The 19,118-nt window shown below is 37.8% G+C and overlaps 2 protein-coding genes across 4 annotated transcripts in view; both read right to left on the bottom strand.

The window, feature by feature from the left end:
- Positions 1-19,118, bottom strand: part of Picot (putative inorganic phosphate cotransporter protein picot) — an 85,814-nt gene that overhangs the window by 7,744 nt on the left and 58,952 nt on the right. For all 3 annotated transcript variants that reach the window (XM_034975821.2, XM_069503644.1, XM_034975819.2), the window contains exons 2-7: positions 5,512-5,690; positions 5,007-5,125; positions 2,895-3,024; positions 2,295-2,382; positions 1,230-1,456; positions 62-211 (exon numbers count right to left, since the gene is read on the bottom strand). In XM_034975821.2, coding sequence (XP_034831712.1) covers positions 62-211; positions 1,230-1,456; positions 2,295-2,382; positions 2,895-3,024; positions 5,007-5,125; positions 5,512-5,690 — 893 coding nt within the window. The remainder of the gene's footprint in view (positions 1-61; positions 212-1,229; positions 1,457-2,294; positions 2,383-2,894; positions 3,025-5,006; positions 5,126-5,511; positions 5,691-19,118) is intronic.
- Positions 13,578-16,456, bottom strand: LOC138403306 (uncharacterized). Its single transcript, XM_069503320.1, has 2 exons — positions 16,273-16,456; positions 13,578-15,626 (listed from the first exon to the last, which is right to left on the bottom strand). The coding sequence occupies exons 1-2, from the start codon at positions 16,374-16,376 to the stop codon at positions 14,072-14,074; spliced, it is 1,659 nt and encodes a 552-aa protein (XP_069359421.1). The 5' UTR covers positions 16,377-16,456; the 3' UTR covers positions 13,578-14,071.

Below are 19,118 nucleotides of genomic sequence, written 5' to 3'. Positions count from 1 at the left end.
TAAGACCACTGCAGTCACGACTACGCATGGGAGGTTATCAAACAAGTTAATGGATACTTACATCCTTGATGGAGAAATGCAGCACTTGTCGCATGAAGGTTGGCAGCTCCGTCATGAGGGTCTCGTAGCCGTAGTTCTGGCCCATGTGCGCCAACATTATAGCCCAGAACGGCATCGACATCAGGATCTTGGTCCAAGGTATGGGCGGCGACTGTGGACAACAACGTTGTTAAAAAATTATGGAGAAAACCCCTATTTTGATTTGGCATGTGGTCCGCGACAGGTTGAGATGCCCCGCACACCCGTACGTCAACCCAGGGGGGGGGGGGGTTTAGTGCGTGGTGTCCCTCCTTAGAAATCTTATTTTTGTATAAAGCAAAAATATCATGGCCAATCATAGCACGAGTCTCTGTTGTTCTTGCGTTTAAGGTCCGTATTTCATTGTAGGTACATTCTGTTTTAGCCCGAATTTTGCTAATGCGTAGGTACTGCATGGTGTAGAATTGCACGTATAGGTACCTTTACCTGAATACAAAGTGGAGTGGAGTCGAGATGCAGTGTATTTTTCGATAAAAACGCAAACTCGGGTTTATTTACTGTGGCAAAGTGGCAGCGAGTCAAAGAGGACCGCGGGGCACACAGCTCTTCCGGTTTTTGTTTTCATTATTCCAATTTCTTTCTCACTATGAAACTGTTTGAAAATAAGTCGCAATCGTGGGCAAGCAAACTTTCTGAACGCATTGACCTACTTTACTTTATTATGATGTGCTAAGAATAAAGAAGAGCGAGAAAATATCTGTGATGTTCTCCACATAATATAATAATTTCGATTTCATACGAAGGATCCTACAATTCCTACAGTATGATGCGACGAAGTAACTTACAATCAACAAACTAGATGTCGCCACAGGATCTTTAATCTCGCTAATAGAATTTTCTCAACTGAGCACTATAATAAGTAAATATATTAGTTACAAGTTACAACTATCGGACCAGCTAGGTCCTCGTGCATGCTACCAGTCTGGAGGAAGATCACCTGCTCTCCGCTACATATCTAAGTGCCAGAAAGTTAGAACCGACAGCGCCCCGCAGCGAGCTGAGGATGAAGGTACTTCTTCTCCGCCTCCTTGATGCTGGGGCAGTTCTCAGGGTACTCGGATACGAAGAACAAAAAGGCCAGGCATCACGCCGTGCGATGAGCCCAAGTATCAAAAAACATCAGCACTCACGCTAGATCCAGCAGCGCCCCACAGCGAGCTGAGGATGTACTTCTTCTCCGCCTCCTTAATGCTGGGGCAGTTCTCAGGGTCCTCGGACACGAAGAACAGGAAGGCCACACACCACACCGTGCCGATGAGCCCGAACACGTAGAAGATGGACGGCCAGCCGCCCGCGAAGCCGTACGCCGAGAGAAGACCAGAGAGGGGCATCGAGATTACTGTTCCAAACTGAGCGCCTGGAAATAAACATGGAGACTCTTTGAATTCTCTCTGTATCGTATACCTCAGTGGCCAGTGCTGAGATCGTACTATAGAGTGTTTTCAGAACGCTAGCAAAAACGAAGACAGGTATGATTACTGATAAGATACCACAAAAAAAACGCGAAAAAAAACCTGCATATTTATTAAATGTTCACACTGGGGCCGATTCTCTTGTACACAATCTCTAAACTAAACTAAATTAACAGGTCTTAATCTAGTGCTATCCTTTTCCGCAAGCAACATTATGAAAGGAATAGCTATAGATTTAGACGTGTCATTTTAGATTAGTTTAGAGATTGTGTATAACGGAAATTAGCCACAATATTTCGCAAATAAAACACCTGACTGACGCTAGGTTCAGTAGGTAGGTCAACAAACATTGCGTAGATAGGCCACTCGGGGTCAAAGCCGCATCGTAGGCGGGACATTGACCTCGAGTTTTGCACGCTATACATTGCTGGTTTGAAAAATACTAAATCACTAAAAACTACAAGATAAGGCAAATGGTTATTGGCATTGAACTATGTTTAGGTAGTATAGGCAGGGGTTTGGAATTTAATAATTTCCAAATTTCTGGTCTGGACTGGTGGGAGGCTTCGGCCGTGGCTAGTTTCCACCCTACCGGCAAAGCCGTACCGCCAACCTACTTACCATTCCGGTACGATGCCGTGTAGAACCCAAAGGGGTATGGGTTTAATAAAACTGCCATACCCCCTCCAGGTTAAAATAACTCGCATCCATCTTAGATTGCATCATCACTGTGATTGCAGTCAAGAGCTAACTTGTATCTGAATAAAATACAAAAAGACTTACCGGCATATACAGCTGCACCCATTCGACTCCTCTCATTCGGCGGAATCCATTTAGCCAACATGGCGTGTGAGCATGGCACAATCGGACCCTGTCGAAAACAATTTTGTTTCAACTACTTATAAGTACCTAACAAAAGAAATTTAATTCGTATTAATACCACAGTAACATCCGTCGTTGATTTTTTAGGTTCCGTACACGGTACAAGGATCACTTCGTTGTATGTCTGTCTGTATTTCTGTCGAGAAAACCTATAGGATACTTCCCGTAGACCTAGAATCATGGGCAGGTAGGTACCTAGGTATTATAGCACAAGTAAAGAAATAAATCCGAAATCCGAAACTGAATATGTGGTTACATCACAAAAAAAAATTAAAATGTGTTCATGCACAAATAATTAGTAGGTATTTTCAACTTTCAAAGTAAGATAACTAAGTACTGTTCAAAGTAAGATAGTAATTAATATACCAAGCTTTACCTATACATCTTAAAACAGATTTTTACTTGTTTTTATGCATAATAAGGTTTTTGATTTATCGTGCAAAATGTCGAAAAAATACGACCGTAGTCGGAATCCTCGGAATTAAGTCAAAGAAAGCTCACCTCTCCCAACCCCTGGATGAACCGTACGACGATGAGCCACCCATAGCCAGCCTCGGCCGCCACTGGCACCAGCAGACCGAACACCGAGTTGATCAGCATGCCCACTCCCAGGAACAGACGAGCGCCATACCTGGTGAGCAAAAAAAGATTGGAAGTGGTCTCTCATAATAACAACAAAAGGACTATTATCACTGACAGAATTTTTGTAACCTTCCTACTTATCCCTCAAAAATTTTGGAACTTAACTGTAACTCTGTAGGTAAGTAACTAATCTGTACAAAATCCAGAAGCTGAGGACTGGCCGCTGAACTTGCCTTGCGTGCCACTTGCAAAGTTTGTATTACAAATCAATTTGTACAATTTTACTCCTAGCACAAGCTTGACGCTTAGTTGGAGAGGAAAGGGGAATATTGGTCATATTATAATTTTAAAAAAATTGCCATGCGACTGCCGACAGTGTATGTGATAGATGTGTTATTACTTTAACTATTAGGCTAGAACTATGTCTCATTAACATAGAAATGACGTCATTTTGACGTCAGCCGAAATAAAAATATACCATCAGCTCGAAACTTCAGTCTAGTGCTGAGTTATCAATTTGCGGGACTTATACCTACCTACCAAAAGTTTGATCTTTGAGTGCAGAGGTATCTTTGCTCGATGCTACCTACCCTATGATATTTTAGGCCGGTGTTTTGAACTATAAACATAATAATATATGGATGCGAATTACGTAGGTACCTACTTTATGAAAACACGTATGTATATAGGTAGAGGTAGGTATCTACCCATACGATTCTGCGCAAACTCCAAGTTTGCATTTAGATCATAGGTCGAGATGTCTGCTTTGTGTCCGATTGCATTGGCAAAGACCGTTGTCTTTGATCTTGAGATAATGATATTCCGATGCACTATTGTGTTTGTAATTCTGTTTTGTTGTGTGCTTTGTGTTATATTTATAACTAGATGATGCCCGCGACTTCGTCCGCGTGGATTTACATTTTTCAAAATCCCGAGGGAACTCTTTGATTTTCCAAAATTCGCCACTCGCTCACCACTCGCCACGGAGATCCACAAAACATGATGTAGGTACAGTGCGCAGTATGGTTCAGGTACTAAAACTACGATCAATATCAGCTATACCAAGATCTAAGGCTATGAATGTCAATAACAGTATGAATGGATGTCAACAACACCTCATGGTGTTATTTACATTAGGTACACTTCTCATAATATTTGACTCACAAATGCAAAATTTTATGCTCGCCCGTAAAATGTTGAATGGACGCATTAGAGCAAAGTAAATGTCATAAAATGTGATAGGTACATTAGTATATTATGTCTAATAAAATAAATGGATATCTGCATATTGTTATATGTACGAAACAAGGTCTTGAATGATTTTAAAGTCATTAGGTAAGCAAGGATAGATAAGTCTGGACTTATCTATCCTTGCTTACCTAATGACTTTAAAAATGGGATTTGTTATCCAGTGTCTTTCCTGGGACAGATACTCGACCAACTCATCAGACATGGGATGAGAATGCGAAAAACCTTCCTACTTGTGAACGGCATCATTCTCTGAACAACAGATCCGGTTCATCCTAACAAAGTTGCTAAAGGTAATAATATATACCGACCTACCTATTTAACTTTCTTGAGGAAGTCATGCATATCCATCCGAGATTTCGAATACCTACTAAGTTTGAGTTTGTTTTGTGCACAGTGCACACTGATGGAAAATTATGCTGTAGGTACTATGCGTAATAGTCTACTGGGTAGTCTACCTACCTACATGCTTTAAAAAATTAAAAGTCAAGATCGGTTCAGCCGTGTACAGTAGGTATACGCGGCAGAAAATAATGTACAATAATTAATGTACATCGGCTTTTAGTTTAGAATGTCATGTCGGATTTGTAGAGCGTTGTCTCTGTCACTCATGCCTACGTGACGTTTCGTCGGTCTCAACGACAGAGACAATGCTCTACAAAACCGCTACCTCTTTCTAAAGGTTGATGTATAGGTACATTTCTTTCTGCAAGTAGGTACCAGGTACCTACACTTTTGCTTATTTTAATTTTTATGGTAATGGAGTAAAATTGAAGAACCAACCTTTTGGATAGAATCCCGAACGGAATCTGCGTGATGACGTAACCGTAGAAGAAAGATGATAGGATGTAGCCTTGCAGGGTTGAACTCCACACGAACGAGCCGTCTTGTGATGATGCCACCTGAACAGAAACTGGTTTGTTTAGTCGCTTCTTGTTCATCCGAGTAACATGTAACGTTGCTGGTGTCAGGTAACAATGGTATAAAAAAATTATGCGCTAAAAGAGATTATTGATTAACAGCTGGTCGATTCCGAAATTATTACAATCGCAATTGTTGGGATTGGCTGAATTTATGGTATTCTTCTTGCAACAATGCATGAACCGCACCAATCGTAAATGTTCGTTTTTATCATAGAATAAGTATAACTCACAGAAGTGACATTAGGATCAACGTTGCCGCACTCGGTGTCTACGGCCTCCTTGTGGACTGGCAGTGCGGTGTGTGTGGTTCACGGTTCACAATGGCGACGATCGCAATGGACATAAGCATCATAGAATATACTCACAGAAGTGGCATTAGGATCAACGTTGCCGCACTCGGTGTCTACGGCCTCCTTGTGGACTGGCAGCGCGGTGTGGTTCACCATGGCAACGATCGCGACGGACATGTTTGTCCGCATTACATACGCGTTCGCCATCCCCAGGAACAGCATGAACGTCACCCAGTGACGCGTGCCCAGCCCGCCTGCGGAACGAAAGAAAATTATTATTTGCATTGCAATTAGGTACATAGGTATGTACCTACTAGCAAAATAGTAATCTAAAGGGACATAGTAATTGTCCATAGGAGACGTCCAGAAGGAGCAATCGTGTGGGATGTTAAAGTCAAAAGTCAAAAGTCAAATGATTTATTCAAAATAGGTAATAAATTACTCTTATTGATTGTCTGGTATAGTGTTAGATTTGTAAGATAATATAGTGGTGATAATTATAACGCAAACTTAAAACTAAAGCTACGAGGGTTCCAAACGCGCCCAGGTCTGAGAAGAGCCCACAACAAACTCAGCCGGGTATTCTTTTTATTATCACCACTTTACAAAATTATTGAAACTTATTAGAACTATCACAAAGTCGTTAAGCAACTCATTCCCAAGCTTGCTTATCATTTAAATAATCCTTTACATTGTAATTGTATTACATTGTACTGTATTACATTGTAATGTATGAGTTATGTATGTGAGATGCTAGAGGGGCTGCCCGAAAGGCATAGATACGCAGTTTTATTTTTTTATTATTAGTCGCGGGGCACACAGTCTTACCCGCAATAGACCCCCTCCGACATCAAAATACCTAGTATCTGAGAGATTCCGCTTGAAAGGAAAAAAGGAACCCTCATAAGATCACTTCGTTATCTGTCTGTCTCTCTGTATGTCAAGAAACCTATAGGGTAGGTATCTCGTTGAGATCAACAATTTTTTTCCATGATTCTAGATAGCATCATGAAAGTTATAGCACAAATAAGGGGAAAATCCGAAAATCGTGAATTTGTGGTTAAATCAAAAAAAAATGTATTCATGAGTAATCTTACTTCAAAGTTACTTCAAAGTAAGATTACTTACCATACCAAGTGAGGTATCATATAAAAGGGCTTTACCTGTACATTTTTATTTTTATTTATGCATAGTTTTTACTTTTTGATTCAACGTGCTGTCTGATTCGCATTTGGCGAAGTGGAAACAGGCTCAATTTCAATTTCAATTTATTGCAATTCCATAAACTAACAGCATTGTGATTTGTGACACCGAAGCTTACAATATTATGTGGGAAGGTACTTTCAATAAAGACTTCTATTTAATACCTAGCTTATTAATTATTAAGATACCTATGATTTTTATTATTATGATTCTACCTAGATAAGATATAAGGACTAGTATTTAGATAAACTGATATGATAATTAATAAAGTGTAAGAGTACCTAGGTAGGATAATAATATTGATATCAAAACACCAGTATCTATATATCAACTATCGTCAAAGAATCAGCATGTAGGTACTTAGTAGGTCAGTACAAAAGCGATTAAACCTAATTCTCATGCTTAGATAATGTACGGAACATAACACTAATCTGACTGATCTATCAACGCACAACTCAAACTACTGGACGGATCGGGCTGATGCATATAGCTATTATAACGAAGGCATCCGCAGTTTTCGATAGTTTATGTAAATGTACCTGTTTTCATGTATAAGTAAATCACATTAGTCTGTTGATAAAAATAGACTCTCACTAAGCACAGCTGGCCGGCCAGAACGTCAATTAGCACGTGTTTTGGTACCTACTTATAATATTAATAATAAGTATTAAATTGTCGGTACCTACGTAAATAAATTGGAAGCATTTTTCATCTCGAGTTTCACGCATTAGATATTTTGGGTGACATCTCTGGCACAGCGTTATCTATTCTACAAACTCGAGATGGCAATTTGCATTGCAATCAACTTTGTTGTTGGGTGTACTGCTAGCCGCATAAGGTAGACTTTGCGGTACGCGACCGCGACTCGTGCGGGACAAGGACAATGCTATTTATAAGAAAATAAACTGAAGCCCATTATTTTATGGTACACAATATGGTACTTAATATAAATAGTGTATACATAGCATATATACATAGCATAAAAATATAACATAAAACTCTTTTTCTAATTATTTTCCAATTAGATTCCTCGGACGACGGAAGACGGAATGAGATAGCATAGATTAGAAACTTAAATACAAGACTTTATAGTTTGACTAGCTGATGCCCACGACTTCGTACGCGTGGATTTAGGTTTTCAAAAATCCCGTGGAAACTCTCTGATTTCCCGGGATAAAAAGTTGCCTATGTCAATGTCCGGGATGCAAGCTAGTCTCTACCAAATTTCAGGCTTTTAAAAATTCCGTGGGAACTCCTTAATTTTCTAAGGATAAAAAGTTGCCTTTGTCCTTTCCTGGGATGTAAGCTAACTCTGTACCAAACTTCATCAAAATCGGTTAAACTGTTGGGCCGTGAAAAGCTAGCAGACAGACAGACACACTTTCGCATTTATAATATTAGTATGGAATGGATATATCTAGTAGGTATCGACTTATAATTAATATGCTGCATAACAAGGGGAAAATTAGGAAACTGACTGTCTTCAATATACCTACCTATAATGGGGAGATTTCTGAAGAAAATAGCTGTTTATGTCGACGTCATATTCGGTAGATTTATTTGCCTGGTAATAAAAATGCTGTCGAGTCGTTGACGTAGGAAAGCTCCTTCGCGTAGGCAGTCCGCTTCACTCACCAAAATAAAATATCATTTGAATGTGACGTCAAAAAGCTCGTGTTCGAGGGAATTCGGGGAACCGGTGAAACGCCGTCTGCACAATGTAGAGTCGGCCAATAAAACGGTTGAGCTGTTTTCAATGAATGTCTAGCGAGGTCATAATATAAATACAATATAAACACAACAATAGATAAAGCATCTATCTCCTCTCTCCTCTCCTCCCCTCGTACACCATTCCCTCATCCCTTCGATTAAAGACTTCGACTGATTTTCTCCGATTTTTCGTAGCGTCGCGTCGTGATAAAATCGGGAATGAGGAGATTCGAAAGGTACCGGACGTAATGAAATAAAAATTACTTATAGTTATTATCCTGTTATTATGTTTTACTAATTATTTTGCATGCCTAATAGTATGCAAGCGAAACATTTTTACGGGACAATATGTAATAACAATCTCATTGTAAATGTTTCCGCAAATAAAGAATCTTTGAATCTTTGAAAATACATGAATAAATGAAATACGAAAATTACGATAAAATATTACGAGAAATAGGCATGTTCTTTATTCGTGTGTAATTAAAACTGGTTGTGGCTAAGCAGTAGCACTGAAGCCTGTGTAACGCGAGCTCCGAGAATTAAAACCCGACGGCTTCTTAGTTCTTGTTAACGACTAAAATTAATGTACACTAGTATTTACATGTAGGGTTGCCAGATGCACCGTATTATACGGGTTACCCCGATTTTCAGCCCCCGTGTAAATAAAGCTCCCGTATTTTTACAAATTCAGCCAGAGCTGGCTCAGCTACGGATGTCTTATACCAAAAACTCTTAGATATCCTACAATAGAGCCTTACAAACACATTCATATTCAACGACATACTCGTATGTTCCCCTCAATCCCAGACAATGAACGAGAAAATACCCGAAATACGACTAACAGCCGTACTCAAAGTCGCTTAATCGAAACCAGACAGAGCTATATCTCTCACATAAATCTGTCTCGTTTTAACTCAATCTTAAGTAACGATTAGCGACTCTGACTACGGGGTAAACCTATTAATTGTTTCGTACTTGATATCCGTTGCCTCAAGGGCGGCAAGTATGACAAGGGGACAGGGGTGGTCGCTTAGAGCCTTAGAAACACATTCGTATTCAACGGCATAAGTTCCCCTCAATCCCAGACAGTGAACAAGAAAATACCGGAAATATGACTAAGCCGTAATTGCTCCGTACTACTACGGTTTGTTGATATCCGTGGCCTCAAGGGCGGCGGACGGTGTGACGAGGGGTGGTCCCTAGCGTTTAGAATATGTCAATATTATGCATGCTACGGCACACCCTATACTTGGAAATAGAAATGTTTGACATTATACTCCTTTGATGCTACTTGCTAGCCTTGAAACCACGCAGAACGAATATGCATTTAATGGCATTCTTTTTGGAAACCACCCCTACAGTGTGGGCGATTTCCGAACGGCATGCCATTAGACCACGTAGGGCGATTGTATAAAACCTGCATCAATCATTATTACAATCTCAATTGTTCTGATTGGCTGAATTTGTGCGATTCTTTTTGCAACAATGCACTGTGGCCAATAGCGAGCGAGCATTAACCAATCAGAGATGATTGCGATCGTGACACTGTAGCTGTCAAACAACCGCGGTAGAGCCACAGATATAGGGGAACATTTTTATTGTTCGAAAGACACAGATAATCTCGTGTTGGAGGTGTGATAGATTTCTAAAATGCATGCCAAAAAGCCCACATGGGGAACCATTTTCGTAGGTCGACAGAGAATGCATTCGGAGTGTGGGAAAAGAAAACAATCATGGATATATGGAATCCTATACCAGGTAATTACAAATCCAAACTTTTTTGGTTTTGAAGGACGAGAAAACTTGGTACCACTTTTGGTTATTGTCCTTTCTAAACGTTCATGATTTCTATCAGCCGTTGAATTTATTTGTTCGTTATGATGAGTCATGCTCATGACTGACTGATTAACGAAACCAGATATTTCTTATCTAATTTCATACAAAAATCAGCCATGGGATTAAACAGTAAGTTATTCGTCAGTATCAGCACTCAGCAGTGACTGGCAAAACTCGCTTAGAAATTCCGTTCATCTACCCTTAAACACCCACTTGGAAACGTGTCCCCGTCTATCAAGTCCAAACTAAAAAAATATAATATCCAAATTCCGTTAATAGGGTGGATTGTAGAACGATGATTGCAAAACTGACAAAAACCTATTGTCTAACAGACGCGTTATGCTTTCACTCTTTTAATGACAGTAATTAAAAATCGCTCAACATAAAAGTGATAATTGAAATTTTAGGCAAACGGGAAGAGCAAAACTACGCAAAGGCTGTTCAAATGTCTACTAAACGTCGAAGCTAATTTACTGTAATTGACGAACTAGTACTGTAGGTACGTTAAGAAGGTCGAGAAGAACAGTTTCCTAGTAACATGCAATCACGAAAAAAGTACAATACCTACTTAGGTACTTGTGTAAAAAAGTGTTTGTTGATAATATTTTTTATGGATTTTCAAGGCGTGATTTTCGCTCAGACATTTTTTGTATGGAAACTTCTTCATTTAGGTTTTTGCTCTATTTTTTCATTGGTTTATATAAGTAACTACTATTGACAATTTTATTATATTTTAAATATGTAGCTACAATATATTATGTATTCCTGTATACTTATCATATTTTGCTGACTCACAAAAGAAAGTCTCAACCACATAGGTATTATTCATGGAACTCACTAATTAAGTAAATAAATTATCGTAATTATTTACTTAATTAGTGACTCCATTATTCATTATATTATTACTTAAAGCAGAAAAACTGAATAAAGAAATTTCATGTTTTCCGTTATTTACTTATGAGTACGGAACAAACGGAACTAAAACCATCCTAACAATTCAAGTGATTAGGAATGAAAGGTAAACGTATTTTAACTAACTAAAATAATACTAAAATGAATGTCAGCAGGTAGCAATCTACCTAACAAATTAAACCAGACCATCGGAATGTTGCAGGTCATCAAATTCTTAATACTGAAAACATAACAAGGAAACTCGGTCAAGAGAAGGTATGAAAAGCTTACTAAGCAAGTTTAGAGAAAAGTATTGTTATTCCGAGTTCATGTATCTATGGGGCAAAGTCCACAATAAAAGATGCGTCAGTGTTCGCCAAGGAAAATATAAATAGACTAGTTAAGACCATAAATATAATTCTTGGAATATTTTTACAGTACCCGGCAGAAAGTAATGTACATCGGCCTTTAGAGAGACTTCAGCGGGGAGGGGCAATGCTGAATGCACGCACAACAGACGGAAACGTTTAAGTGCGGAAACCAGCCCAGAGTGAAAAAAAAGATGAAGATCGGCCTTTAGAATGATATTTCGGCTTTGTGGAGCGTTGTCTCTGTCACTCATACCTATATGACGTTTTGTTGGTCTGAACGACAGGGACAACGCTCTACTAATCTGCTATCCCTTCTAAAGGTCAATGTACATTACTTTCGGCCGCATACTGTTTTGCTACTTTTTTTTAAAGACCTTGAGATTTTTGCATGCTACTCTTAGGCTGGTTTTAGAATTTCATCAAATTAATGATAGGTTTATATTATGGTTTATAAGAGCTTCTAAAGGCATAAGAAGAGTATCATGTTATGATACCATTACAAATCTACTTGTACCATATTAAAGATTTTGTTTTTGTTAACTTCGTAAAGCATGTAAAGGTTGTATGTTACGATTACTAATAAGTTATAATCATCACTAACGTCTATAATTGGGAATTATTCACAGTTTCAATTACTAACACACTTATTAACTTGCTTAAAGTGATCATACTTTGGTTCTTAAACAACGCGGTTCATTTTCATTCTTCGATAGCTCAGTCAGACCATAGCATGCGGGATAACGACTGCTGAAATTAGATAGGCGAATATCTGGACGATATATTACAGCAAGGTAACGAGTAACGACCGACGTATTAAACTCACCAGTTGAGTCATTCATTTTAGAAATCTTCCGCAGTCTATCGACCAATGAAAATGATTTCATGGCATGCATTTTAGAAACTGGCCGCAGTCCGAATGCGTTTTCTATCGACCAATGAAAATAATGGTTTCTCCAATGATGTGGAATATGTGAAACGCCTTTTATAAATCATCTACACTTCGAATGCGTTCTCTTTCAACTAACAAAATGGTGCCCTTATATTATGTGGATCTTATGGCATGCGTTTAAGAAATTGCCCACTCTTCGAATGTGATCTATCGACCAATATAAATCGTTATACGAATTACGAACCTAATGGATGCGGTTTTAAAATCTGCCGCATTTCAAATGCGTTACCTAATGACCAATAAAATCACGGAATAAAATGAACGTTTATTAAATTGAATAAGAAAGCCATGGATTTAGGCAGTCGTCCGACCGCTGGCGAGAAAACGACTAACTATCGGCGATTTTCTCTCTCAAGAAATGCACAATAAATGTAAGTACATTCCGCGTAAACGAAAGAGATACATATATCAAAAGTTGCTCTCTGACTGTTCACACTGCCGGCGACGACCCGCTTTACTAGTTTTGTCGCTGAGCGACGAGCTTACAAAAATAAACTCGCTCAGCGATATTCGTTCAGCGATGCTCGCTCGCTTGAACATGTGTAACGCGCGCGTAGGTTTGCGCAGGACTGTTCACCGAACGACACGGCAAATAGCGCGAGTAATCGCTCGTCGCACTAGCACACTCGCTTATAGCCCGGCGACAAAACTTCCCCCTGATCGCCAACTCGTTTTTAGTTTCTAGTTCTACTCGTTTCTCGTTCATCGTCGGCGGTCGGACCATTGCCTAAATCTATTTCAGCATGAGATAAGAATTGACGTAGATATTTCACCAACTGCTAATAAAATAAATCACTAATGATACGGGCTGAGTCATGTTCATCACATGCGTCTACTAAAAACACGCATTGTAAATTGTAAATCATGAAATAAGTAAGTAACTTACTATGAAATTGTAATCTTATCACACAACGATTTCGTCATGTCCATGGGCGTACCCAGGGGAGGGCAGGGGGGTGGGGGGGGGGGGGGGCAGCTCATGTCTAAGGTCAATAATTGAGTCGTCTAGTTTCAAAAGCCACTAAAATAAGTTTTGCTTATTTTTCACAAACTCATAAAAACTTCTCGTCGTTGATAAATGTTATAGACAATAATAATTTTTGTATGATATGAGCCCACAGAATATGGCACCACTTTAAAATCCCTTTTCCGCAACAAATCAGTTAAATAAACAAAAATATGGATGTTTTTTCTTTCATTTTAGCGGCTTATGAAACTCACTGCTGAAATAAGAGGAATTTGATAGTAATACGTCACTTTTTAGTGGATTTTGCAACTGACAAAATCTTAACAAAGGATGGTGTTATACAAGATATCGACAAGCACCAAGATCAACCAAAGTAAGAAAGTAGGTGAATGTAGCTTTTATTAAATCTCATAAAAACTCAGAATCAAGTAATTTCTTTTGATGGATAATATATTAAAAAATAATGATAAATCTGTTATAGGCATGAAATAAAAGGTTTTATTGTGTTTAATTATTATATATAAAAATGAAAGAATTTAAACGTGACAAATATTATCCGTAAATCCAGCTTCACACAAATCAGTCTCTTCTGACAATCTCAGAAAGTCTCCCGTTTCAGTGGTACTCATTCTCTCCATTACAGTTTTAAAAAAAATCAACTTTTCCAAATTTCTCCACTCATCTCCATAGTGCTTTTTAAGAAGTTTATCTACGTCTTGAATTTTGGCTTGTTTTATGAAAACACGGTTTGGCTGGATTACTTGGGGAGATATCATAGTGATTTTTTTGTTTTTTTTTTGTGATAGTCTTTTTTTCGCGTATTTCGTTTCTATATGTCTCTTCACCCTGTACTAAAATGTTTTCTGTTTTAGTTCTTGTAATAAAAAACCTTTTTGTTTTCATAAACTGAAAATGCCAAGACGTAGTGGGTTTAATGATGGACTTGTAACTTTTTTTCCAATCAAATACGGAAATTGATGCTAGATCTTTGCACATACCATTTTGTTCTAAGACAGCTGCATATTCGGATGGAGAGGTTATGACTTCTTTAGTTTTCAAGGTTTTCTCAATTCTGGCAAACAACCTGTCTGGAGGTATAAAGGAGTGACCTACAACAGGGAAGATTAGCTCTATTTTCTTGATATTTGTTGGGGCTTCTGTATACAGCCATTTACCTAGCATAGCTATCATGCCTGTATTTTTGTTTTGTCCGGCGCAACCGTCGGATACTATTCGTAGAATTTTTATCTTATCTCCAAATTCAAAGTTTTTCAAGAAATCGTAAACTGCGCTAATTATCTCATTACTGCCTTTGCAGTGTGAAGTTTCATCCCAATAGTAGGAACGAATGTTATTTTTGTCCAGTTTTGCCTTTGAATTTCCCACAACAATGGCGAAGTGGTAAAAGTTGATTTGACGACTGTAGTAGGCTGATTGGTCCGGAACTTTGGGCATTGCCTGGTTTTTTTGGCAATCGAAGGTAATGGTTTGAATAATTTCATTTTCTTCTTGCAATATTGCATAGAAGGCTTTGTATTTAAGGCGATGAATTCTTTTTTCGGCCATAAGAACATTTTTCTTGGAAGCGTCCTTCTCAGTTTTTATGCGTTCTAACAGTTCAATGCACGTTGAACATACGTCTGTCCTAGGATTTCCAAAGCCTATATTATATTTAGTATTAAAAACATGTCTGAAAAAGCTTTGTTTAACCCTCAAATCCTCGTCACGGGCAGCGTTATACATACGCCACATTTTACGTATTGACAAGCCTGAAGCAAGATATATTCTATTGATACTTTTCGAACGACAATAGTGACTCTCTTGTCCCTGAAAGGATTCAATGAACCATTCGACGGATATTCTTTTTGCTTCGTATTTTTCTCTCTTTCTGTCACCTCCACGCTTCTCTTCTGGCATTTCACCTCCGCTATTTAAAAATCTTTTCATTACGCCCTGTATTCGATCTTTCTTTATTATTAGTGCTCTCATGAAAGTTTTTTGACATACCGGTATTTTGGTCCCATTTTTACTAAGTATAGTATACTTAATAGCAACTTTTCTTATGCTTCTGGGGTTTAATGACTTAGCTTCTGATATATTACAATATTTCAGTATAAAACAGTCTTGCTTCACTTTGGTATCACATTTATAGAAATTCTTATGAAATTTTCTTATTTCTTGACATGATAATTCAGTACATCGAAACGCCTTTTGCTTGTGTCCACACTGCGGAAACTGCGGCAAGCTTGAGGGTTTGTACCTAAAATAAAAAGTTCAGAAATAAACTTTGCTAATAATAAATAATTAATACTAACAGTTATTTTTTTAGACAATTTCAGGCTTAAAAAACTGTGATTATGAACTAAAAATAATCAACATTAACAAAAGTGAATTTAGGTACAGATAGGACAATAGGTCAATATTTTTTTGGTTATGGGTTCTGAGTTAACACATATCCACTAACTTCACGTAGGTACTTATCTTTTCTGAATTTATCAAAAATAATTAAAATGACTACTCTTCAAACTACGCATCATCATACTAATATTATAAATGCGAAAGTGTTTGTTTGTTGGTTTGTCCTTCAATCACGCCACAACGGAGCAACGGATTGACGTGATTTTTGGCATGGGTATAGTTGAGGACCTGGAGAATGACATAGGCTACTGTTTATCCCGGGAAATTGAGGAGTTCCCGCGGGAACAACAAAAAACTTAAACCACGCGGACGAAGTCGCGGGCATCAGCTAGTAACAAATAAACATACCTACAAAAGACATATGAAAGGAAACGTTCATATTTACATTAATAAAATAATACATGCTGCAGTTTTATGTTCCATAGTACCTACTGCATAATACCATTCTTGCTAATGTTGATGCTGATTTTTATGGATGAATCACGTACCGTTTTTCGCGTAGAATCTCACGTTTCCAGGTTGCTTTATTCACAGATCGTTTCCTTGTCTTTTTTGGATCACATTTTTTCACAAATTTCATTAAGTCCTCCATTTTTAATGCATAAAATCATTAAATTACCAAACACAGATCTACACCACACAACAAAAATCGCCATCTTGTTTGCATAGTTATGGTAAAGTCACGTGTTAAAAATGACGCACTACTATTGGACAGTCAGTTTCTAGGGGCTTTTGAAAGCCACATGCAATTTTGTAGTGGCTTTTGATCCCAATCGTGGACTTTAGAACTATTTTTGTTTGTGTTTCAGAGGGATTTGACACTAACTGAATGACTAAACTTGAAGTACGAACAAAACGCTTGCACATAACAATATAAGGTTGATTTTAGGATAAAATCGTTTTAGGGGCTTTTGAAACTAGACGACTCAATTGCCGTAGTATTTACTATTGTCCGCCCGAAACTTGTATCGCGTGAACGTAGCAAGCGTAAGGCAGTGGTCCGACAGCCGACGATGAACGAGTAACTAGTAGAACTAGAAACTATAAACAAGTCGGCGATCAGCGGGAAGCGAGTGTGTAGTTTCAATAGTTTTGTCGCCGGGCTATAAGCGATTGTGCAAGTGCGACGAGTGAATAATTTTTTTATAAATCCCGCTGAATTTCTCAAAATCCTTTCTTAGGGGTCTTTCGTTATTCCGTTAAATCTCTGGATCTACTACGTTACCTCTATGCCTACATAGTTAATCTCAAAAAATTGCTCGCTTTATGAAGTTGTGAGGTCCTAGATGCTGAAAAAAAAAACATGCCTAAAATTGGCAATATTGTAAAAAAATCTTAAGCCCACCCAGGTTTGAGCTATAGGTAGATACGTTGACGTGTCAGTCAGTCAGATAATTTATAGCTCAGGCTTTGAAAAATGGTAACGAAACGCGCAAAAATCATTGTCATGACTGGTCATGGTGTGTAGCCATACACAATAACCGTGCGATCTAGATGTCCTTGGACCTTGACAGATTATACCTAGGTATTATACCTATGTCAGATTAAATGGTTCCGAAAACACTTAGATTGAATAGATTAAGCTAGATTTATTTAACTATGCAAATAACAAAATCGTCCATTGGAAAGTATTTATTGACCGGATGGAGTAAAAAAACCGGCCAAGTGCGAGTCAGGCTCGCGCACCGAGGGTTCCGTAATACTATCGTATTTTTTCGACATTTTGCACGATAAATCAAAAACTATGATTCATAAAATTAAATAAAAATCTGTTTTAGAATCGACAGGTGAAGCCCTTTCATATGATACCCCACTTGATATAGTTATCTTACTTCGAAAATTTAAAATACTAATTATTATTAGTTTATGACCACAATTTTTTTTTTTGTGTGATGTGACCACAAATTCACGGTTTTCAGATTTTTCCCCTAAAGCCAGCTAGCTATAAGACCCACCTACCTGCCAAATTTCATGATTCTAGGAATCTAGGTCAACGGGAAGTACCCTGTAGGTTTTCTTGACAGACCGACAGACAGACAGACAGACAACAAAGTAATTCTATAAGGGTTCTTTTTCCTTTTGAGGTACGGAACCCTAAAAATACAGAAAAATAAGTTGCGACAAGTACAGTTTTACCATCAATGAGGGAAAAATAGCGTTGCTGAAAAGGAAAGAATGCCAGTGAAAATTTCAATTCTCTACCTACTACGGTTCATGAGATACAGCTCATACAGCCCGCTGACAGACAGATGGACGGACAGACGGACGGACAGCGGAGGCTTAAAGTGTATGCTTGAGTTAGGGTATGGAACCCTGAAATAAATCTATATCAAAATAACTGACGCAACTGAGGCAATATCCAAATTCCAATTAATTTGGCAAAGCCCGAGGACTATCTTATCGCAATACTGCACAGGCTTATACGGATATTACAGTGTAAACAAAGCAGTATGTGCCCTCTTTTTCATTTTCATGACTAATATTTGCCATATATTAGTTTTCATACGCCTAGTTTCCATACGCGTGCTATGCCCGTGTGTTGTGGACATAATTTTTATTATAACTAAGTATTAATTTCTCGTTGGAGACTGCTTAGGTTTAAGTGTTTTTAAATATATAATAAATAAATAATAATAATAATAAATAAACGTTTATTTCAGACCATTCATAGATCCATATTATGCTAACTATTTATCTAATTGTAACTGTTTGTCTCTACAAATAAATAAATTAAATTAAATTAATTAAGTACCAGTTATAAAGTCTTTCCTTATTGGTAGGTAACATTATTCCAAAAATATTATAATTTTATTTATTTATTTTATTTTATTTATTAGGAACACACACAATACATAAATTTAACACAAACTAGGTACGACACTTATAAACAAACACAAGCTGATAAAATATGTATCTATAAAATGTGTTCACAGCATTTGCAAAATATCTTGACAAATAAAAAGAACTTAACTAGGTAACTAACAAAACAAATAACTAAGTTACTTAGGAGATGAACCCACCGTAAAATTATAAGAGCTTTTTTTTGAATGCAGTAGCAGAGTCATGAAATATGTCGATGCCAGGTACCTATCTTTTTGATATTTCGTTAAATTTATAATAACTTATATAGTAGGTATATTAATAAGGAAAATTGTTTTTCCCTCTTTTATCAGCTTGAATAAGAATGTATTCTGTAATGTATGAAGCTTCGTGTGCGAGACCGATTTTTTATACGCGCTTTTCGCTTGTCTAATTTCCAAAGCACTATAATTTGTGTACCTTACAACTTGTAATAGTGATAAAAAAATGTGTAGCTGATAACTTATCGGCAGAC

The sequence above is a fragment of the Maniola hyperantus genome, chromosome 15 (genome assembly GCF_902806685.2).
Source record: "Maniola hyperantus chromosome 15, iAphHyp1.2, whole genome shotgun sequence".
Lineage (NCBI taxonomy): Eukaryota > Metazoa > Arthropoda > Insecta > Lepidoptera > Nymphalidae > Maniola > Maniola hyperantus.
Note: the sequence above shows the minus strand (reverse complement) of the source record. Positions and strands in the feature narration are given on the sequence as shown.

What these genes read in the sequence shown, in the direction of transcription:
- LOC138403306 (XM_069503320.1), bottom strand. Translation starts at nt 16,376, where the DNA reads ATGGAGGACTTAATGAAATTTGTGAAAAAATGTGATCCAAAAAAGACA. An exon ending in GAGATTCTACGCGAAAAACG is followed by an intron (nt 15,627 to 16,272) that starts GTACGTGATTCA and finishes TTTTTATTTTAG; the next exon opens with GTACAAACCCTCAAGCTTGC.